At 40.8% G+C, this 23,841-nt stretch overlaps 1 protein-coding gene across 4 annotated transcripts; it reads right to left on the reverse strand.

Moving 5' to 3' along the window:
- Positions 1 to 2,286: 2,286 nt before the first annotated feature.
- LOC110198103 (uncharacterized) lies at positions 2,287 to 23,431 on the reverse strand. Of its 4 annotated transcripts, none has more exons than XM_020972258.2 (6): positions 23,285 to 23,431; positions 22,243 to 22,551; positions 21,710 to 21,801; positions 15,487 to 15,613; positions 13,254 to 13,349; positions 2,287 to 5,126 (listed from the first exon to the last, which is right to left on the reverse strand). In XM_020972258.2, the coding sequence occupies exons 2-6, from the start codon at positions 22,253 to 22,255 to the stop codon at positions 2,476 to 2,478; spliced, it is 2,979 nt and encodes a 992-aa protein (XP_020827917.1). In that variant the 5' UTR covers positions 22,256 to 22,551; positions 23,285 to 23,431; the 3' UTR covers positions 2,287 to 2,475. The 4 variants fall into 4 exon arrangements, with proteins under 4 accessions (XP_020827917.1, XP_020827918.1, XP_078010740.1 ...); XM_020972259.2 differs by adding an exon at positions 22,044 to 22,104 and having other exon boundaries at positions 22,243 to 23,431; XM_078154614.1 differs by lacking the exon at positions 15,487 to 15,613 and having other exon boundaries at positions 22,044 to 23,430.
- Positions 23,432 to 23,841: the final 410 nt, after the last annotated feature.

The raw sequence follows: 23,841 nt of genomic DNA on the forward strand, positions 1-23,841 counted from the left end.
CCAGGGGCTTCTACTTTGAGAGTTTTTTTGTTTTTTGTTTGTTTTTGCTAATGCCTCATGCAAATGTCCTACATCAGACTCAGCTCCTTGATATGAGTGGGCACTTCTCAAAGAAATCTTTAAATCATTAATAATTAAGAGAAACACAAATTAAAGCAACACTGCGGTTCCACTTCATATTTATCAGACTATCAAAGAAAAATGTGGAAAATGACACTGGAGGGGCTGCTGGAAAATAGATTCACTGGTGCACTAATGATGAAGGTGGTAACTGGTCCAGCCATTCTGGAAAACAATTATGTCCCAAAAGTTACCAAACTGTATATACACTTTTACCCAGCTAGACCACTAGTAGGCCTATACCCCAAAGACAGAGGAAAGAGCTCAATATCTACAAAAATCTTTACAGCAGGTCTTTTTATAGTAGCCTAAAATTCGAAATTAAGGTATTATCCTCCTATTGGGGAGTGGATAAATAAACCGTGGTATAAGTAACTTAATGGAATATCAGAGTAAACAATGAAGATCTCTGTGAACTGATGCAAAGTAAGTCAGCAGAACTAGGAGAACATTTTACAATGATAACATTACAGAGAAATACAATTCTTTTTTTTGTTGTTGTTATTTTAGGCAATGGGGTTAAGTGACTTGCCCAGGGTCACACAGCTAGTAAGTGTTATGTGTCTGAGGCCGGATTTGAATTCAGTGCCTCCTGAATCCACGGTTGGTGCTCTATCCACTGTGCCAGCTAGCTGCCCCTGAGAAAAACAATTCTCAAAGATTTTACAACTCACAACTCACAAATTAATATGAAACAACACTCACCTCCTCACAGAGAAGCAATGAACTTAAAATGCATGCAGACATACATTTTCAGACATGGACAAGACAGGAATTGATTTTGCCATATGCAGGCATGTATTAAGGACAGTATTTTTTTTTTAAATTTGCTCAATGAGGGTAGGGAGAAGATATTTTAAAAAATGTTTGTTACCTGTTATCTGTCAATAAACATTTATTAAGCACCTACTGAATGCTAAGTGCTAGAGATACACAGAAGGGTAAAAAAGTCGTGTTTATTACAAAGCAATATCATTAAAACTATTTGGTATTTGTTTTTTTGTTTGTTTGTTTGGTTGGTTTTGGTTGGGCAATGGGGGTTAAGTGACTTACCCAGGGTTGCACAGCTAGTAAGTGTTATGTGTCTGAGGCCGAATTTGAACTCAGGTCTTCCTGAATCTAGGGCTAGTGCTCTATCCACTGCGCCACCTAGCTGCCCCCTTGGTATTTGTTTTAAAAAATAGATTAAATATACAACACAGAGAAGTAAACAGATAAAGGAGTGTATTTGTGATAAACCCAAAGACCCCAACTACTAAAATAAGGACTCAATATTTGACAAAAACTGCAGAGAAACCTGAAAGCAATTGGGGAGAAATTTAGGTATAGGCCAACATTTCACTATATACCAAAACAAAATAAGAAACAAACAAAAAAACCTCTAAATGGATACAAGATTTAAATATAAACGGTGAAGTTACAGCAAATTAGAGGAACAAGGAAGAAATTACCTTTCATATCCATGGAGAGGGAAGAGTTGATGATCAAAGAAGGGATAGAGAAGATCACAGAAAATGGACAGTTTTAATTACACAGAGCACTCTGCTCCACTCCATACGATTTTTGCTGCAGCCATGCTGGCCTACCTAACTGCTCACCCATACAACAAACACTCCATCATTTACAACAGTGGTTTTGCTTTAGTTGCCCCATACCTGGAATGATCCCCTTCCTCATCTCCAACCAAGAATGGGAGATCACCTTCCATTCGGTCTGTATGTATCTCTTATGTACGTCTGTTTACATGCTGTCTATTCTGGGGTTTTTTTGGCTAGGCAATGGGGTTAAGTGATTTGCACAGGGTCACACAGCTAGTAAGTGCAGTCTATTCTATTTGAATGTGAACTCCCTGATGCCAACAACTACTTTGTATTTCTTTATATCTATAGCCTGGCAAATAGTAAGTGCCTAATAAACATGCATTTGTGAAGTCGATTTTTTGTACCCTATTATAAGCGTATACATTTATCACTATTCTTTCAGCCCAGTGATGTCAAGATCTTTTAGTTAGCTCTCTTATTCACTCTTAGCTGTCTATCCCAGTTTTAGGTCACTTGAAAATTTGATGAGGATGTCATTTATGTAAGCCATTGTAAAAATGTTACACAGTCCACAGTGAAGCACAGACACCTTCAGTATTCCACCCAATACAGTGACAATGAGCGATTTGGTGCAACTCTATTTATTACACTTAACTGTACTCCAGTATAAGTTCTCTAATACACAAGGAGGCATCCCCTTCCACTGAAAGCATTCCCACATTTGTTACATAGTTTCTCTCCAGGATTAATTCTCTGTTATATAATATCTTCTCTAGCTGAAGCCTTTTCTGTATTAATTACACATAAAGGACTTTCATTCTGTAAAAGTTCTATGATAGCTAATAAGGTTTGTCCTACGAGTAAAAGATCTCTCACATTCGTTATGCACAAAGGGTATCTCTCTAGCATGAGTTTTCTGATGTGAGCTAAGGTTTGCCTTTTGGGTAAAAGCTTTGCCACATTGATTACATGTAAAGAGTTTGTTTCCAGTATGATTCCTCTGATGGCTGGTAAGGTTTGCCCTCTGTGTAAAGGTTTTCCCACATTCATTACATACAAAGGGTTTTTCTCCAGTATGAGTTCTTTGATGGGTAATGAGGTGTCCACTCTGTCTGAAGCCTTTGCCACATTCATTACATGCATATGGTTTCTCTCCTGTATGAGTTCTCTTATGGATAATAAGGGTCACTCTATGAAGGAAACTTGTTCCACAGTCATTACATACAAACTGTTTCTCTCCACTGTGAGTTCTCTGATGAGTAATAAGGCTTCCCTTTTGGGTAAATGCTTTCCCACATTCATTACATGCAAAGAGTTTCTCTCCAGTATGAGTTCTCTGATGGCTAGTAAGGTTTGATCTTTGGGTAAAGGTTTTCCCACATTCATTACACATAAAGGGTCTCTCTCCAGTGTGAGTCCTCTGATGGATCATGAGGTGTCCACTCTGTCTGAAGCCTTTCCCACATTCATTACATATATATGGTTTCTCTCCAGTATGAATTCTCTTATGGACAATAAAGCTTACTCTATGTAGGAAGCCTGTTCCACATTCATTACATATAAACTGTTTCTCTCTCGTATGAGTCCTCTGATGAGAAACAAGGCTTCCCTTCTGAGTAAACGTTTTTCCACATTCATTACATGCAAAGAGTTTCTCTTGGGTATGAGTTCTCTGATGGCTATTAAGGTTTGACCTTTGGGTAAAGGTCTTCCCACATACATTACATGCAAAAGGCTTCTCTCCAGTATGAGTTCTCTGATGGGTCATAAGATGTGCACTCTGTCTAAAGCCTTTCCCACATTCACGACATGCAAAGGGTTTCTCTCCAGTATGAGTTCTCTGATGGATATTAAGGTTTACTTTGTATCGGAAGCCTATTCCACACTCATTACATTCAAAGGGTTTCTCTCCAGTATGAGTTCCCCGATGGATAATAAGTCTTTTCTTTTGAGGGCCTTTCCCACATTTATTAGGAACAAACGGTTTTTCTCTGGAATGAATTCTTCTGTGAACAATAAGGTTTGCCTTCTGGGTAAAGGCAATCCCACATTCATTACAAGCAAAGAGTTTCTCTCTAGTATGAATCCTGTAATGAGTAATAAGGCTTGACTTCTGGGTAAAGGTCTTCTGACATTCACTGCATGCAAAGGGTCTCTCTCCAGTATGAGTCCTGTGATGGGTAAGAAGGTTTGCCCTTTGTGTAAAAGTTTTCCCACATTCATTACATACAAAGGGTCTCTCTCCAGTATGAGTCCTGTGATGAGTAACAAGACTTGCCTTTTGGGTAAAGGTCTTCCCACATTCATTACATGTAAAGGGTTTCTCTCCCGTATGAGTTCTCTGATGGATAATAAGATATGCACTCTGTCTGAAGGCTTTCCCACACTCACGACATGCAAAGGGTTTCTCTTCAATGTGAATTTCCTGCTGTGTGGTAAGATGCCCATTCTTTCTGAAGCCTTTCCTGTATCCATTATATGCAATGGATGTCTCTTCAGCATGAGTTTTCTGATGGGTAATAAGGCTTGCTCTGCTTTGGAAGCCTGTTCCACATTTATCACATGCAAAGGGTTTTTCTTCATTATGAATTCTTTGATGCACAATAAGCTGTTCCTTTCTGCTCATGCCACATTCATCATACACAAAAGATTTCCCCCTAGTATGAGTTCTCTGCTGGCTAATACAGCTTCCTCTCTGGCTGAAAGTTTTCTCAAACGCATTAGATTCAGATATTTTCTTCCCAGTGTGAATTCTCAGAGGTGAAGTAAGGATTTCCTTCCCACTGAAGGCTTTCCCACATTCATTATATGCAAAGGAATTCTCTCTAGTATAAATTACATTATGTTTATTCAAGCTTCCCTTATGGCTGAAACCTTTCTCATCTTTATAATAACTGTTGCTTTTCTCTGCACTGTGAATTCTCTGTTGTCCAATAATATCTGATCTTCTGCCAGAGAATTTTCCACATTCATTCCATTCATGTCGCTTTTCTCCAGCATGAATTCTATGAAATTTAATTAAGTCTGAATGGTATCTAAAGGGCTTCTTGAATTTGGTATACTTAAAAAGTTCCTTTTGGAGGGAGAATGCATCATATGTAATTAAGTAAGGAAAATCATCCCTGAAGCTCTTTCCAAGGGACTTATAGTTGTAGAGATTTTCTCCCATTACCCCTTTTGATGCTGCAACCAAGTCTGACACCAGAATGATATTTCTAGCATTGTGTTGAGGTGCATGCATTTGGTTACAAATTGTTCTGGGAGTGACTATTCCTTGTCTCCATTGTCTCTCCTGGTTGCGCTTCAGCAATTCTACATTAACCTCACATTCACCTGCTTCTCTCATCTTGGAATGCAAGGCTACTGTATCCTTGTGCAGTCTTATCTTGGATGATATTCCCATGCAAAAGGCGTGCCTTGGATTTGAATCTCTGGGTTCAAACTTGGTCTTCTCACTAAGGGAATCTGGAAAAGAAAATGTTTTAAAAGTCCTTAGTCACTGTTTGCTTTTCTGAGAGACAGAATCTTCTTTAGAGCAAATTCTAGTTTCTGTCTCTCATTACTGACACTGAATTTGTACATATATTTAGTTCCTATTATGTACTGGAGATACAAAGAAAAAACAAAAACAGTTCCTGTTCTCAAGGAGCTTAGATTCTAATGGGGTCAACAATGCAGACATAAATTGGCTATATAAGATATATATAAAACAAATGCAAGCGAAAAGCAGTAGCAGATATGGGAACTGGGAAAGGCTTCCTCCTCAGGAGTTTATATTTTATATGAATCATAACAGAAACCAAGGTCTCACTGTCTAGACAGAGCTAAATAATACCAAGAACAGATGAGAAGATACCAACAGAGCACCTAGCTGACCAAGACTAAATGAATTACATAAAGGGGCACTTATAGAGGTTATTAAAAACAACACTCAATAAAAAACAGAAGTATCACTGGAAGTAAGGATGAGTAGAAAAGTACACAGGATAAGAGAAATTACGTCAGAAAACTACTGAATTGAAAATTTATTCAACTTGGAATCTATGCAGACAAAAGTGACAGGAATTTGAGCAACTGTGAAAAACTTAAGAATTACTGAGGTTCCTCAAAATTCCAAAGGATAAAAATGTTTCAGGAAGGTCTATTTCATTTTTCCAAAAGTACCAAGAAAAAGCAGATTAGACCTAGTATTTATTAGTCCAATAAACGTTTGTTTACACCAAATTCAATTCACACAGAACCATTATTTTTTGTTCATCTACAATATTACAATATGATTTTAAAAGCAGCCTAAAAAGGCATCATATGTCAAATATCCTTTTGACTTGCAAAAGGTTTTTAACAAAAATAATACATGGCAAAAACCTAAACATGATTGCCTGCTGTGATTAATGATATTATCATTCAATGTAATATGAGATCATTATTTTAAAAATAGCCTGTTTACATCAATGACTTGAATGAAGGAATATACAATTAGCCAACATAATTAATAAATGGTACAAAACTAGAAAGGATAGCTAACAATATATATGAGTTAGGATTCAAAGATACCAACAGGCTAAGACAATAGGCTGAAACTAATAAACGTAATAGTCAAGTCCTCCATTTCAGTTGAAAAACTCATTTTGAAAGGCACAAAACAGGGTAGGTGTGGCCAAACAGAAGCTCATCTGAAAAAGATTTAAGGACTTTAGGAACTCAAAAGCTGAACAAAATTAAAGCAGTATACACAGCAACCAATCAGGAAAAAATATGGAAGGTCAAGGTCCTGCCTTGGTCAAACCAAATCTGCAGTGCTGTATTTAATTCTAGGTGCTATGTTACAAAAAGGGTATTGATAAGTTGGAGAATATCCAAACAAGAGTAATGAGCATGGTGAGTAACCCTGGATCTTGTAGAAGAATCTGAAGGACCAGGGGACCAATAGTTTTGCTTTTCCCAACAGATGTGATTTTGTCAGGGTAGAGAGAGAGTTACATAAGGAATTTCCACTACCAATGAAAAATCACCTGAGGCACCGAAAGGTAAATGCAACTTGTCCGGGGACACACACAAGTGAGATGTGTCAGAGGCAGGACATGGATCCACGGCTACCATTTTCTAAGACCAGACCTCTCCACTGTGCTGCCTCTTTGAAAGATTTACGGGGTACATGTTGCAAATTATATGACGGGCTCTCAAGTGAAAAAGCTATCAGGCTTGCTCTGTGTGGCCCCAAAGTTCAAAATTAGGAATCAGTGGATAGACACTGGAAAAGGGCAAATTTGAGTTCAATTTAAAAAAAAAATTCTCAACAATTAAAACAGTCTAAAAATTTCACCAGCCACTTAAGGAAATAGTGGGCTTATTACTAAGTCTTGTACCCCGAAGTTGGTCTAGGTCAAAGAAAAAGGAAAAGGGCCCACATGTACAAAAATATTTACAGCAGCTTTTTGTTGTAGTAAGAAACTAGAAATTGAGGGGATGCCCATCAAGCGGGGAATGGCTGAGCAAGCTGTGGTGTATGATTGTGATGGAATACTATTGTGCTTTAAGAAATGATGAGCAGGATGGTTTCAAAAACACCTGGGAAGTCTTACAGAACTGATACAAAGTAAAATCAACAGGACCAGGAGATCATTGTACACAGTAACAGCAATATTGTAAGAATGATCAACTATGAAAGACTTAGCTACTCTGATCCACACAATGATTCATGACAATTCCAAAGGGCTCATGATAAAAAACGCTATCTCCAGAGAGAGAACTGATGAACTCTTGAGTGCAGATTGAAGCTTATTTTTTCCACTTTAATTCTCTTGCTTTTTTTTTTCTGCGACATGGCTAATATGGAAATATTTTGGATGACTTCACATGTTAATGGATGGCATATCACTTGTTCTCTCAATTGACAGGGAAGGAGCTGGAGGAAGGAAATGAATTTGGAACTCAAAATTCTTAAAAAATGTTAAAAACAAACCAAAAAAGTAATGTTTCCTCTCATTGGAGTTCTTCAGGCACAATTTGGATGGTCACTCATCCACCATGTTACAGATTACATTTTTTCTTTTAACCAGGTATGGACCAAATAGATGAGTCTTGTCCAAAACTGAAGTTCTATGATTCTCTAAAGTTACATGAATCTCAATTACGTAGAAATTGGTATTTTTTTTATCTTTTGAAGAAAGGCATTAGAGATTATGCAAATCCATATGGATTATGAAAATGAAAAACTAAGAATGAAAAAGAAATAATCACAATTACATAATAATATAATTATTACAATATAATGCAATAATTATAATTATATAAACATTTTTTTAATTTTAAAAATGTCTGTAGAGAAAAGAGACTAAGATGTAATGTGCATCTCGGAGAGTAGTGGTACAAAATTCACAAGCCTTTTCCCCTTCTTCAACCAGAACTGCCCTTATGGTCTGTATAGACCAGAGAGGCATGATGATAAGCAAATGAAAGTAGTCAACAGATGGAAGACCTGGCCGAAAACAGCTGTAGTCCTCACTTGGCCTGGATAAGCTCACTGACTGTATGATTGCCCAGAAGATGGTGGAAGGAGTTCAAACAGCTGGATGGTTTCCCTGTGAGTCCTCCCTACAGGGAAAGTCTTACTATCCCTATGGATTTTTAACAGAGTTTAGGCTTCCATGAACACAGAATCAAGATAAGATTAAGAACGATGATAAGCAATGAAGAGAGAGGAGCAGAGATGCAATGGCCAGCACAGAATGGGACAGAACGTCAGCGAAGGACAGAGAAACATGGCAACATCAATGGAAGACATCTGCAACACTGCAATTTAGAAGTATGCAATGCCCCTCTATGTATTTATCCTAGTCATATGAATTCACAGCTAGAGGCCATCCATATGGGTGTCATGACCGTATGGGTTCCCCATGTGTACACGCCATGTGAGAGATCCCTATCCAAACCAGTCTTCCAATGAGAGTTGTGTATTTGTGGAAATCCAATGTGTGGGTAGATATTTGTGGAAAAGTTATATGGAGCATATTGTTACTATTATTACTAAATAACCTGACACGCCTTTGCTTTCAAGGGTTTCTACAGGCTAACTAGTAAAAATAAACACATTAATTGGCGACTTCCTGTGCAATAGTCTCAAAGAGGATTCTGATCTATCACGTATATAATAGCCAAGATAGCTTTGTACAGGTTCAAGGGTGGGAGCAGGTGATACACAACTAGAGAAAGTGATAATTATAAATAACAATTGTGGGGGAAAAAAAGAATATTCTTATCTATTACAGGAAAAAAAGACATTATAAGAGAACAATGATAATATGAAAATAAAGTGCTTTTCCACAAGAATATTTCCAGAATAACGAAGAAAAGAAACTGGGGAAAATCTTTACAATCATTAGTTCCTATCTTAAAAATGATATTTGGGGTGGGGAGTAATGACATTTGGACAGGAATGGAGGCAATATGTTACAACAGAATGAGCACTAGCTCTGGAGCAAGAGGGCCTGGTTTCAGATGCTACTCGTGCCTCTTAATGACCTGTGACCTCAGGTAAACCAGGTAAAACACTTAACTTCCTGGACCTCAGCTGCTTCAACTGTAAAATCAGGTACACCAGAGGGGCCCTGAAGTTCTCCAGCTCTAGTCAATGATCCAAGGAATGAAAAGAAACCTCAAATACTGTTCCTAGCCGAGTCACTGGTTAGAATAAAGACTAAGAAACAAACTGAGTGTCCAAGAACTGGAGAATAGGGGAGCCAAGTATGTTAAATTAATGTTTTTGTTGTGTGTTGTTTCAGTCTTATCTAATTCTTCACGACCCCATTTGGGACTTTCTTGGGAGATACTGGAGTGGCTGCCATTTCCTTCTCCAGCTTATCTTACAGATGAGGAAACTGAGGCAAACAAGGTTAAGTGACTTGCCCACGGTCAAACAACTAGGAAGTGTCTGAGGCCAGATTTGAACTCAGGAATAGGAGAGTCTTCTTGACTTCAGGTCTGGCACTTTATCTACTCTGCCACCTAGCTGCCCCATGTTATATTAATGTAACAGAATATCATTAATGAGGAGGATGAAAAAGAAGAATCCAGGAAATCTGAGAAGGCTTCTACACCATGGTGAAAGTGAACAAATAAGAACTGAAAGAGAAATACCCACACTGCCCATTACATAAAAATAACAGAAATATCTATAAAACTGCATTATGAAGCTAAGTAAGAAGAGTGAACAGAAGGATGTTGATATCATAACCAATCACCTTAAACATACACAGCACTTTTTTAAAAAATCCTGATCTTTTAATATAGCTAAGTATCTGTATTTGCCAATGTAAACTAAATTGAAATTTAAAGTAAAAAAAAGAAACTAATGAAGGGCCTCAGGGGAAAAAAATCTTCAAACAGTATTTAAATATTGCTGTGCTGTAGAAATGATGAACATGAAGAATAGACAGAAGAATAGAAAGACAAAAAATGAAAATTAGGCAAAGTGAAGAAAACTGAAGCAGGAAATCTATGTGCACAAAAACTACAACAACATAAATGGAAGAACAATAATAAAGCCATCTGAACCAAATGTGGAGAAATTATAATGTCCAAGCTTGACCCCAAGGAAGATCTGAGAAAAGACTCCTTGCTCCTACTATGGGGTGGAATACATACACAGTATTCTCAAATACTCCCCAGAACACATACAGAGTATCTCAGGACTGTTTTAAGCTATCATGGAAAATGGCACCAGACTGATAGGGTTATCCTGCATAACACCAGACTTTACTTTGTTCAGTTTTGCAACAACAACAAAAAAAATGTCTTTCTTTAAAAAAAAAACTTTAGCTTAAGAGATGGTACTCTGGGAGGGGCAGAGATTTACAGCAGGAAATTAAGGTAATGTAAAAACAAAAATAAAAATGTATTTTGAAAAGAATCTAAAAGTTATAAGGAACTTACACAAAGTATAACAGAAATAGTGATTCCCCAGCATATAGCTAGTCGGATTTTAAGACAACGCCATATAGACACATATGTATTTGTTTACTGCAAATAACATTAGCTTTTGGTTTTAGGTATATGATTTACATAATATGAAAAAATGGACCTCACAAGCCTTTATGTCTTTTTTTTGCATAAATGCTATAGTTTTTCAAAGGCTTTTATAGCATATAATTATTAATATGTTCATAAGGTTTGCTGATTTTAAAAAATATACGATTGTACTGTTTCCCAAATGCTGACATATCCTTATATCTCAAGTACAAATCTGACTTGGAAATGGTGATTTTCTTTTTGCATTTGTTATTGTTATTTGCATATTCCTGATACTAATATTACTATATTAGTGTATACTGTTTGTATATCACCATCATGGGTGATAATTGAAAAGTCATGGAAAATAGGAGGGGACTGACCATAAGACTGATGGAAGGCCAATGTTACACAACCTTCAATAAGAGGAAAAGAACAGTATGTAAACTAAATTTGCCTTTCAATTCCTGAAAAAACTCCAGAACATACTCAAGAGATAAGTGGCAAACACCTAGACAGAGAAGAAGTAATCAAAAAGAGATAGCATGACCTCCTAAAGAGGTCATCCCAGGCATTACTAAAATAGTAGATGAGGGGAATGTTTTGAGTATACTTTACCTAGAATTTAGCAGCGTTTGATAAAAAATGCCATATTTTTCTTGTGGGGAAGATGGAGAAATATGGATTAGACAGAACATAATCAAATGGATTCAGAACTGACTGGTCTTAAAGTGTAGTTGCTGAGAATTCAATGTCAATGTGGCAAGAGATCTCTTAAGGAGATATTACCTACATTATCTATCTATGGAAAGACAATATGAACTGAGGCAAAGTGAAATCAACTGAAGCAGGAAATCAAAATACACAAAAATTACAACACTAAAATGGAGAGAAATATGGATAGTTGTGTGTATATGTATATATATAAATGTATGTATCTGTATTGTTCATTTGGAGATGAAATAATTTAATAGTGTTAATATATTACCTAAATTAAACCACGAATTTATTGCTCCACAAATCAACTATGTAGGGCATTTTTTATAGACATACACCACAAAGAAACTTCATAAGAACAAAATGTTGAGAATCTCAAGGTAAATATGGGGGGAAAAAAAAGCAGGACTATACAGGGGAACTTTCTTTCTATCTTTGACCTCCTTGAGATATATGCTAAGTAGTGGGGTCTATGGGCTAAAGTGTATGCACGTTTTAGTCATTTTCTCAGTTGTTTATGGGAAGATGCCCACACTAATACTGGTAGAACTGTGAATTGTCTCAACCATTCTTGAACTTTCCAGAATGGACTTCCAGTCTGGAATTAAGGTTAGAAAATGTACACCTTTGGAATCAGAGATCCCATTATTAGGTATATACCTCAGGGAAGTAAAAAACAGAAAGGGTCCCATATACACCAAAATATTCATAACAGCACTTAACAGTATCAAAGAGCTAGAACCAAAGTCAATGCTCACTGATCGGAGAAAATCATGGTATCTGAATATAACTGAATATCACTATACCACAGAAACAATAAAGATGACAAAAAATTCTGAGAAGCAAGAGAAGACATGAATTGATGCAGTATGAAGTAAGCAGAACCAAGAAAACAAAATATTCAATGAATACAACAATATAAATGGAAAGGGGGGGGGAACCCAAACTAAACACCATATAGTTATAATAACTAAGCTCAGCCCTAAAGAAGAGATGAGAAAATGTGCCCACCACCTCTCTTCTTCACAGTGATGTGAGACAAACGTGGAACACAGCTTATATTGTTACACTAAACTGATGGGTTAGTTTTCTAGATTCACAGATGGATGACTCACTGAGGAGAGCAGTGAGGAACACATCTGAAAATGAAACTGATGTAAAAAAATCAGAACATTTACTTTCAGGTATGGTGGCGAGCCATGAATTTGTCTTGCTCAATTCTGGCTGTTATGGAGGGTGTGGGGGATACATAGTGAGGCACTGAGAGTGATACCTAAAATGGAACGGACTCTTTCTTTTTAGGGGGAAACAAACAAGCACAACAGCTTTGAGACTGAAGAGTGGAATTTCTCACATCATTTTAAAACCCTGGAAACTTGAAGGCTATAGATCTGACATATCATATGATGTCCTCTTTTGCAGTTCTTTGTTTATGGAAATGTTCACAGTTGTTGGTGTTAAGTTCAGAATAACAAAAAGAAATTTTTAGCAGAAAAAATAAGATGATATAAAAATGAAAAGATCATTTTAAAAAGAAAAGAGAACAGAATTTTTGAAGATGATAACAAAAAACAAAAGCCTGAAAAAAAACAACCTTTTCTTAATCTCCAATAATTGCAAAAATTCAGAAATACGCATTTCTTGGATACATCAAATCCATTCGATTCAAAGATGAGTTTCAAAACATAATGCCAGCAGGGCTATGGGGAGACTAGCTATTATCACATGGTGTCGTCTTTCTGGAAAGCAACACAGCAGAAGAGCCATAAAATGGTCACACCCTAGTGATGCCGCTACAAAAGCGCAGCACCTAACTGACCCAGCAAGAAGCTGCTTGCCACGATGCCCATCTGCCTGATTTTCACTCACCTGGACAGCTGCCACTGACGGCTTCTCCCTCTGGCATCCACGGTGCACCTCGCTTCTCCAACAGGGAGATCATGTCCGTCGTGGAGACAGGAATTCCTACACATGGGGAGAAAAACGAGACAACGCTCAGAACAGAAAGATCTAAGAATTCAGCTCTACTCACTGAAAAGCAGAAGGCAGAGAAAACGCAGAGGGCAGTACAAAGGATCCCAGAAACAGACTCTTCTGTATTCCAAGGGAACATGAGCCATGAATCCAGGCTAAAGTCCACATCCACCTATGCTCTGCCCCAGACACTGATGGACAAACTCTACTGGCTGCCTACCCACATGCACCATGTAATCTGGACAACAGACTGTCTTCTTCCCCTGATCCTTTCTCTGTGTGACGATCAGGCCAAACTGATCAGATACCTGCAGTTCTTTTTTAGAAGACTCTAAAATGTTCCAGGGCTTGATGCAGCCAGGACATTATTCACAAACAGGAACACTGGAGGGACCTCACCATCCTTTAAGGCAAATCAAATCAACGAACATTTATCAAGTGCCTTCTATTGTGTAACCTCTGAGAATAGCCCACTCTGCCCTCAAGGAGCTCACAATCTAACGGAAAAAGACAACGCGCCAACAACCACGTACAAATAGGTGACAGACGAACACGTGCATGTATACACACACGAAATGAACTGGAGATAAACGACAGAAGGCAGGCACTACAATTAAAGGGGATCAGGAAAGGCAGGAGAGGCAGAATTTTAGCTGAGACCTGAAAGAAGTCAAGGAAGCCAAGAGACAGACATGAGGAGGAAGAATGTTCTGGGCGTGGGGGCGAGCGCTGAAGAGGCACAGTCAAGAGGTGACGTGTCCTGTGTCAAGCAGGCCAGTGGCACTGGACCACAAGGAGCAAGACTGTTAGAAAGGTAGTGGGGGGAGGAGGCTGGTTACACAGGGATCAGGATGCCAAATAGAGGACTTTCTCTTTGATGCTGGCAATAACAGGGAGCCATTGGAGTTTCATGAATCAAGGGGAGAGGAAAGGAATGGGACATGACCAGATCTGTGTTTTAGGAAAAAACCATCTGACAGCTGAGTGAAGGATGGACTGGAGCGAGTAGGGACTGGAGGCAAGACGCCGACCAGAAGCTACTGTGCCGACAGTCCAGGCAGGAGGCGATGAGGGCCGGCAGCAGAGGGCAGCAATGTCAGAGGAGAGAAGGACGGTAGAGGAGAGACACTGCGAAGACAGAAGTGACAGGACTTATGGGGGGTGAGAGAAAGAAAGGAGTCAAGGATGACAGTGCGCCTCGGTACAAGTGGCACCTTTAACAACGCTGAGAATAGGAAGAGGGAGGGAAACAGGAGTTTTAACTTTGGAGACGTGAAGTTTAAGATGTCTGTGTGACATCCACTAGAAGATTTCCAATAAGCAGCAGGAGACATGATTCTGGAGGTCAGACGAGGTTTGGGTTGGGTAAGCAGATCTCAGAGTGACCAGTATAGAGATGATAACGGGATCCACAGGAGCCGATGAGATCGCCAAACAAAATATTGTAGAGGGAGAAGAGAAGAGCGCCACGGCCAGCAGGTACAGCCTTGGTAAAAATGCAGCCACCGAGACTGAATAGGAGCAGTCAGGCAAGGAGGAAGAGAACGAGGAAAGGACGGTGCTGTGAGAACCTGCAAAGAAGAGCTGCGGCCTCTTCATGTCACGTTCTCTGATGGGTCTTCTCTATCACAGAGGTGAACAACATTAGAGAACAGAGAGGATGTGGGGCTGGATCGCCTTTGGGAAATTTCAGAGTCCCTTTAATGTTCCCAAGGTTCCCTGGAAATAAAGGTCCTTCTTTTTACTTTCAATGTTCAATAGGTATTGCTTTCAGGCAGAGAAGTATGGAATCTAACAGTCTCCAAAGATGTAAAAGTGAATGTTACTCATGGGGCAATGAATAAGATCATGGTGGGTTTGAACAGAGTGCAATACACATAACCAAGGTGGAATTCCAAAGAAAAGAAAAAAAAGACATCGTCAAGGGGGTAGCTAGGTGACGCAGTGGATAGAGCTCCAGCCTTGGAGTCAGGAGGACCTGAGTTCAAATCTGACCTCAAACACTTGATACTTACTGGCCGTGTGACACTGGGCAAGTCACACAGCCCCAGCTGCCTCACCAGGAAAAAAAAAAGAATATGGGCCTGCGTCATAGATCCCGAGTCCCCGGGACAGACAGTGCACTTACCCACAGAGACAAGGTTCTCGCAGTTTTCCAACATCACCTTCCTGTATAAGTCCCTCTGGGCAGGATCCAGACGGCTCCACTCCTCCCAAGTGAAGTCCACAGCCACATCTCTGAACGTCACCGATTCCTAAATCAAACCATAACTGCTTTGCCAGGAGACATTCCTCCAAATACTTCTTCGTTACCTATTTCTGCTGTATCTCAATTTAGACTAGATTCAGTAGTCAGTATTGCTTAAGTTCACATTCTCAAATCCTCTGCAAGTAAACCCAAGAAAATTCTAACCTTAATCAATCAATCAACAAACATTTATTAAGGTCCTACTGTGTACCAGTCACTGTGCTAAGCGCTGGGGATACAAAAAGGGGTAAAAAACAACCCTGCCCTCAAGGAGTTTGCAAACTAACAGAGGAGACAACATGCAATCAAATATACACAAAGAAAGCTACACCCAGGATAAAGAGGAAATAATTAACGGAGGGAAGGTACTGGATTTAAGAGGGGTTGGGAAAGGTTTCCTGTAGAAGGTGAGATTTTAGTTGGGACTTAAAAGAAGCCAGAGAGGTCAGTAGTCACACCTTACTCTTAAGATTCCCAAACCATAGGGCAGCTAGGTGGCGCAGTGGATAGAGCTCCGGCCCTGAAGTCAGGAGGACCTGAGTTCAAATCCGGCCTCAGACCAAACGCTTGACACTAGCTGTGTGACCTTGGGCAAGTCACTTAACCCCCAAGTTGCCTAAAAAAAAAAAAAAGATTCCCAAACCATGTCACAGAATTGGCAGCCACCCGATTGTTACATACCTAACATTAACAATGGCAATCAAACCCCAAATACTAATTTCCCCCCTTTGGGGTATCACTCTCCCTCAGTGGTCACCTCCTTATTCCAGGCATATTTATTCAGGAGGCAGTACACCAGAAAGAGTATAACAAGCGAAGAGTTCTTCCCAGTTCCAAGCACTAATGGCGCTCTGCTCTTTCTCCTAGGTCACCATCTCCTTTGTACTGTGGAGACCTGGAATAAACTTCTGCCCTCCTTATCAGAACACTTCCTAAGTACTTATAATACACAATGAACAAACAGTGCTCAGCTGTAAAGAAAAGCTTTTCTCCAGTACTTCAGAGGTTCTCTGGCTCTCCTGATAAGGGTACTTCTCCACAATGGTGAAAGTTGAACTCCAACCCCCTCTTCTCAGCATGCATCAGATCTTTGTTTCCATCATCAGACCTCCAGAGGTGGTCGAAGCAACGAGCAGAAACCTTCCTCTAGCTCTGTCCTCACACAGGGGCACGGTGTAGCCTGGCGGATGGCCCTTTCTCATTGACGGGCCCACTTTATTTTCCAGTCATACTTCTTGGTTGATAACTCTTGTGTTGATTCTTGGGCACAACTCTTTACTGGCAACATGCTACAATGTATTTATACCCATCCCATGTCCTTCTGTTGCCTTCAGTCTTCTCAAAATATGAATTCTTCTGAGACAATGGTATTGCATGATTCACGGCCATAATGAACCACCAGGAAAACAATGGTGATGTTCCATTTCAAGCAGAAGCTGGAGGCCATTAAAAGCACTGCAGATTCCCTTTGATCCAGTAATATTGTTACTAACTCTGTATCCCAAAGAGATCATAAAAAGGGGGCAAAGGATTTACACATACAACAATATTTATAGCAGCTCTTTTTGTGGCAGCAAAGAATTGGAAATTGAGGGGATGCCCATCAACTGCAGAATGGCTGAACATGCTATGGCATATGAATGTAATGGAATACTATTGTGCTACAAGAAATGATGAACAGGTGGACTTCAGAAAAACCTGGACTTACATGAACTGATGCTGAGTGAAGTGAGCAGGACCAGAACACTGTACACACCCACAGCAACATCGTTCAATCATCAACTATGACACGACTTAGTTCTGCTCAGCAATACAGCGATCCAAGACAATTCCAAAAAACTCATAACGGAGAATGCTATCCACCCCCAAAGAAAGAACTGATGGAGTCTGAATGCAGATCAAAGAATACTATTTTCATGTTTTTCCCCCCATGGTTTTTTCCTTTTGTTTTGTTTCTTCTTTGACAACATGACTAATGCAGAAATGTTTAACACAACTGCACATGTATGACCTACATCAAATTGCTTGCCATCTTAGGGAATGGGGAAGGAAAGGAAGGGATGGAGAAAAATCTGGAACTCAAAAGCATATAAAAAATGAATGCTGAAAACTATCTTAACATGTAATTGGAAAAAATAAAATACTATCTACATTAAAATTTAAAAAAGCGCTGCAGAGTTTCCCAAATGCTGTTCTTCCGTTCTCTTCCACTTGTTTAGTTATGGGTCTATTTCATTTCCAAACTGCACTGTCTGAACATGATATATGAATTTATGGACCAACACCAATGCCAGTCACCGTAACTCAACAGTCGTTCCTTCCTGCCTTGGCTTTTCCACTGGGAGTATCTCAGTCAAAATACTTTGAGTGCTTATCAGTGTCGTTCAGGAGGCTCCCCAATGTGCTGAGTGTTAATGGAGCCACATCATGGATGTGCTCATAAGAGAGAGGGTTGGGAAAATATCCTAAAGATAATCCTCTCTGAGAGAAATGATTATTTCTCTCTTATATTTAATAACTCATTACTGCATGAGGACCAAGGTTTTTCCCCTTTTCTACTTCCTTATTCAGCAATCAGCCCCTGTAGGTTATTCAGGAAGAACTCAAATCTGTTCAAAAGATAGTTAGGTGAACTGATGGATTCCAGCCCACTGTGTTTTACTTAGGTCTGGGAAAATGTGGATTCACTCTTTGGTCAGATGGGTGATAAGGATACAGATAATTCTCTTCAACCAAAACCCCTCATTAGAATAAGTCCATCTCCCATTATAATATTCATTCTTCTCATTACTTATTAACCAATCAGAGTCGACTGCCACCCTCAGGAACCCACTCTTCCAAGGGCATATAAGCATGAATGGGTTCCATGACTGGTCTTTGGTTTAGGAGAGATGGCCAAATGGCCAGTCTTTTGTTAATAATATGCCAGCATTATTAATATAATGATTAATTACCCAGAAATTATGTCTCGAACTTTTTATATGTCACATTTATTTCTATGACGGATCTTGAGCAGGACAGTCTCCATGACCGTAGTGAACACAGTTCCCCCTCTCTGAAGCCATGCTTGATATAATCTAGAGGTCACCCAAAAATTATCTTTGTTGTTATATCCACCAAGTAAGCTTCTATTACCTTAGCAATCCATGGGACAGACACTGGTGGAGGAGAGGCTTCAATTTTACATTTTTGCTCTATAGGATCAAATGCTAACTTAGGATCAACAAGCTACTGGGGGAGAACTTCTACTCTCTGAACCTTTCACTAAACTGACAAGTTATATACTACAGAGCAGAAGTATCAAACATACAGCCAGGCCACATCATAGCAAAAACTCTCTTGAGAGCAGCCCAAGCCAGATTAAAATGTAATTGGGAAATATTTTAAAAAATACAACAGAACAAGGGCAGCCAGGTGGGGTAATGGATGGAGCACCAGCCCTGATGTCAGGAGGACCTAAGTTCAAATCCAACCTCAGACACTTACTAGCTATGTGACCTTGGGCAAGTTACTCAGTAAACTCTAATGACCTCCAAAAGTAAAAATACAACAGAACATGGATAATATTCATATGTGGTTTTCTAAGTCCATATGTGGCCCACAGGGATCCTTACGCATATAGTTTAATGACCCCTGTTTCAATCTGAGTTGGGAAATCACTACTGTGGAATATTTTTTGAAAAGGACTGCTTGTCCCCTTCTCATGCCTTCTTACTCTGTGACAGGTGGACATTTTTTTCCTCATAAAGATTTTGCAGAAAGAACTGGAAATTGAGAGGATGCCCATCAATTGGGGAATGGCTGAGCAATCTGTGGTATATGAATGTAATGGAATACTATTGTGCTATAAGAGATGATGAAGAGGCTGACTTCAAAAAAACCTGCAAACCCCTGTACGGTCTGATGCTGGGTGAAATGCGCAGAACCAAGAGAACGTTGTACACAATAACAGCCGCGCTGTGCGATGACTAATATTGATAAACTTAACCCTTCTCAGCAACAAAGGATCTAAGATATCTCCAGAGGCCTCATGATGGAAAATGCTATCCACATCCAAAGAAAAAACTATGGAAGTTGAATTGCTATCATTTTTTTCTCTTCCGTTGAGTTTTGTTTCCTCTTTCTAACAGTTCCTCTTATTGGTTTTAATTTTTACTTACAACTTCACTAATGTGAAAATATGTTTAACAGGAATGTAAATGTATAACCTACATCAGATTGTGTGCCATCTTGGGGAGGGTGGAGGGGAGGAAGGGGGAGAAAAATTTTCAACTCAAAAGTATATGGAAGTGATTGTTGATAAATCAAAATAAATTAATTTTTAAAAAATAAAATAAAGATTTTGCAGAGATGGGAAATTAGTTCCAAAGGTTTGTAGATATTTCTTTAAAATCTTCTGTCTGGATTTTTTCTGGAATAATATCTGGAGATCTTCTCCAAGTATCTGGAAAGTGTTCTTTCGTAGGGCTCTCGGACACTCATCCCTCAATGCTCTCAAAAGCACACACTCTCCCTCCTGAATCTCCCACATCAATACTTGACCTGTTCCAGTTGCTTTTTCTTTACTCTCTTCGTTGTCATTTATATTTCCCCATGCTCCACATGACAGTTTGTAAATTTAGAATATGAATGTGGTGGTTCCAGTGTCCCTGATGGCTAAAGATCTCCTGATAGATGTTTCCCATTTTATTTGTTGTCTTCATTCTAGTTTCATCTACAGCTATTATCAGGATGATCTGATTTAAATGGGACTCATGTAAAGCTTTCTATAAACCTGCTTTTCCCTGTGCTGTTTATTCCTAGTCGATGAGGTGATATTCTTCACTCAGTTGAATGGAACCTTTGGGGCTTCTAGTTCAAGAAATACCCCTTTAAGGTCCCTCTATACAGCACTGCTGATGAGTGGTCACCTAGCCTTTTCTTTAAGCTCTCCAGTAAGACCCCCACTCTCTTTGTCAGCGACTCATTCCACACTTTGATAGATTTAATTGTCAGAAAACCGTCTTCCTCTTGCTAGCTCTACACACTGCTCCTAGTTAAGTGCTCTGTGCCCAAGCAGAACAAGTCTATTCTTTTCTTATGAAATCCCTTCAAAAGCATTGGCAAAACACTCATGTTTGGCCTAAATCTTCTCTTCTCTAACCTAAATAACACTAGACCAGGAGCAGGGAACCTGCGAGCTCCAGGACGCAGGTAGCCCTCCAGGTCCTCAGGCAAGGCCTTCTGACTGACTCCAAACTCCACAGAACAAGTCCTTTCATTAAGTGGATTTGTTCTGTGAAGTTTGGATTAAGGATTTGTTCCACAATTTGTTCCTTAGGGTCCCTACTCCTGCTCTAGACCATTCAACTGATGTAAATAGTTGATATCACCATTCTGTATCACTTTCTCTGCACACCCTCCTGCCTGTCAATCTTCTCTACCTAACAAGTGGGGTTACATGCTGTTCACAATGCTCCAGAATTGCAGTGCCAGTAGGAGGTACCAAGGAAGGATGTCTTCTGTTTCTCCCCCATTCTCTCTCCCTCCCTTGCACCTTCTTTTGTCCTGTATGGTTCCTTCTTCCCTGGCCTCTCCTGTATTCTCCATCTCTCTCTTACTCCATCTCTGCAATAACCTCTTTCACTTGTTTCTTACCTGTGTTTAAGGCTATCCTACAGCAAAATGTAAGGTCTTCAGGGGCAGGGGCAGTTTCATTTTTATCTGGGTATTGCTAGTGGATCAACTTAATGTTTGCTAAATTGTAAGGAAAAAAATCTTAAATTAGAAGAAATCTTTGAGGTCAACTAGTATGAGGTTTTGACCGACCTTTATATGCTTAACTCCCACCATTCATCTACAAGCATAAAAGGCAATTGCTTTTCAAATCATGTACATATGTTCTAAAATTTCCTAATTTATATTATAGAGACATTCCAGTTCTGTTGATCTGCCTTCTCTATGTCAGTGATCAGAATAGCTACAGGCTTCAAAATAACTCAGGCTCAGTAGCCCAGATGGGATCTGAGTACACTGAGAAATAAAAGGAGAGAAACATCACTCTTAGAACAGATATATGGCATGAAATAGAGCATGGGAAAAACAAAGAGCAACTTTAACTCACCTGAATCGTTGCTGTCAGGAACTCAAAAGTAATTCCCTCCTCACTTTCCATACTCCTATGTTGGGGAAAAGCCAATGCCTGATGAGACTGAGCTGGTGAAGGAGAAAGAAAGGTCAGACCGACTGTAAAACACAACTTTGTTCTCGTCTGCAAAGTCTTTCTGCATCCTCAGTCCCATCCTCTAGGTCACCCCTCCACTCTCCAGCTGCCAATCACTGCTTAAGATGCACCAGAAGTACAGCCCCCCTTCCACAGGGATCCCCATCCTATTGCCAACTTTCACTCCCTGAACACAACACAGTAAATGCTTAATAAATCAACACTTGTTTCTTGCCTATGAGTGCTGAGCCAGCTCAGAGGCCAGGATAGGGAGCCAGATCATGGTAGGCACTGAGCTGCAGAGAGAGCCAGAAGGGAAATGAGTTACATTAGCTGACTTCCTTTTTCATGCTCTCTCTCCTGAACCCTTCCCTGACAAACCACCTCTGACCTGGGCAGGACTCCAATCCTCCCCGCTCTGCCACAGTTCTCACCTCCGTCCTCCATGGTTACCTCCTCCTGGCTTTCTCCTCACTGTTCTGAGTTCAGAGTCTCCTCTGCCCCTCTGGTCTAAGGAGGGTCAGGGATGGCAGCAGAGGCATCAGCCCCTCCAGGATCTGCTCCTCCTTCATGCCTTCCTGAGGCCCTCTTGAGGGTTCCCTGGTGGGGAGGGGTCTCAGGCACGGCCTCTTCTCCTTTTCCTGGGGAACGTTTCCACTTTCTAGTAAAGATGGGCTTGAGAGCTCAAAGATGACGCCCCTGGGGGCTCCTCTAAGTGCTACCTCCTCTCTTTCCCCCAGACCCTAAAGGAGGGGGCAGCCAGTAAATGACCATTTACCAAGGGCAAATTTTGGCCACAATGAAGCCCCAAGCATTAAGTTGCAGGGACGCTGAAGTGGCACCCACACCCACCCACAGGCCCACAGGGGCTTCGTGAGCCCCCACCCGCAGCCACGGGCACAGACACAGGCACACACACGTGCACAAAAACTGCGGCCTCCGACACTCACAAAGTCACACACACGCCCTCTGACACACAGTCTCACACACACACAGTGTTACACACGCATACTCTCCAACACACACACACCGAGTCTCCCTTTCTCACCCACACAATGTCACGCACACATGCCTTCCAACACACAGTCTCACACATGTACACACACGTCATACACATACCCTCCAACACACATAGTCATATACACACACAGTCTCTCACACGCGCGCGCGCACACACCCTCCAACATACACAGAGTCACACACTCTCACACACGGAATCACACAACCACCACGCACCTCCCCCCACCCCCGTCCCCAAACATCCTTTGGCTCGCACACACACGTGCACCGCGCGCCAGGAGCCGCGCCTGCGTACTCGACCCGCCCTACCCCCAAGGAAGGGCGCCCCCGGAGCTGGAAAACGGGAGGCTGAAGCGCGGCGCTTGCGCACTCCTTCAGTCAAGTCCTAAGCTCTCGGCTGTAGACTTAGAGCGGTCATGGTTTGGCGCCTGCGCACTGATTCTCTCACTCACCCACCTAACTAGCGGCCCTGAAGGCCTAGAGCCCCACCAGGTACCAAGCTAGGTCAGAGTCTGGCCGGAAAAGTATCACAGTGCAACATGCTGGGCGACAACCCTCTTAGGAAGGCAAAAGGAGCGACGCCGCCTAGACCCGGAGGAGCCTCTTGAGGCATTCTGGGAAATGGAGTCCAAGGGGCAGCCACGCTGTCTCGCGCCCGCCCGGGGCCGCAAGGCGCATGCTCTGCCCTGGACTCCATCTCCCAGAAGACTCCGCGGTCACCCTTACTTAAGCAGTAATGGCTGTCCTTTCCCCTACACCGCGGGGAGTCTTTCCCCGCCCTTCCTAGAGGGAGGGAGGTCAGACTCCCCCACCCCCAAAGGCGCCTTGTCTTTCTGTGTGTTTCTGCAGGGTGTGCTCCAGGAGTCTCCCCCGTGCAAGCTCCAGCTTCAACTGTCTCATCTCTAAAGTGGGGACCATAATAGCATTTACCTCCCATAAAAACGAGGTTATAAAACCCTGGACCACAAAGGCTCGTCATTGCTAGCCGTTATAAAGATGGGTGGTGCAGGGGA

The sequence above is a fragment of the Phascolarctos cinereus genome, unplaced genomic scaffold, assembly GCF_003287225.1.
Source record: "Phascolarctos cinereus isolate Bilbo 61053 unplaced genomic scaffold, phaCin_HiC Scaffold_5;HRSCAF=322, whole genome shotgun sequence".
NCBI classification, from domain to species: domain Eukaryota; kingdom Metazoa; phylum Chordata; class Mammalia; order Diprotodontia; family Phascolarctidae; genus Phascolarctos; species Phascolarctos cinereus.

Bases quoted from the DNA above. Each gene is read 5' to 3' on its own strand.
- LOC110198103 (XM_020972258.2), bottom strand. The intron at 13,350-15,486 runs GTAAGTGCACTG...CCCCATGTGTAG, and splicing joins CGAGAACCTTGTCTCTGTGG to GAATTCCTGTCTCCACGACG. The intron at 5,127-13,253 runs GTGAGTGAAAAT...TTTCTTTTCCAG, and splicing joins CGTCAGTGGCAGCTGTCCAG to ATTCCCTTAGTGAGAAGACC.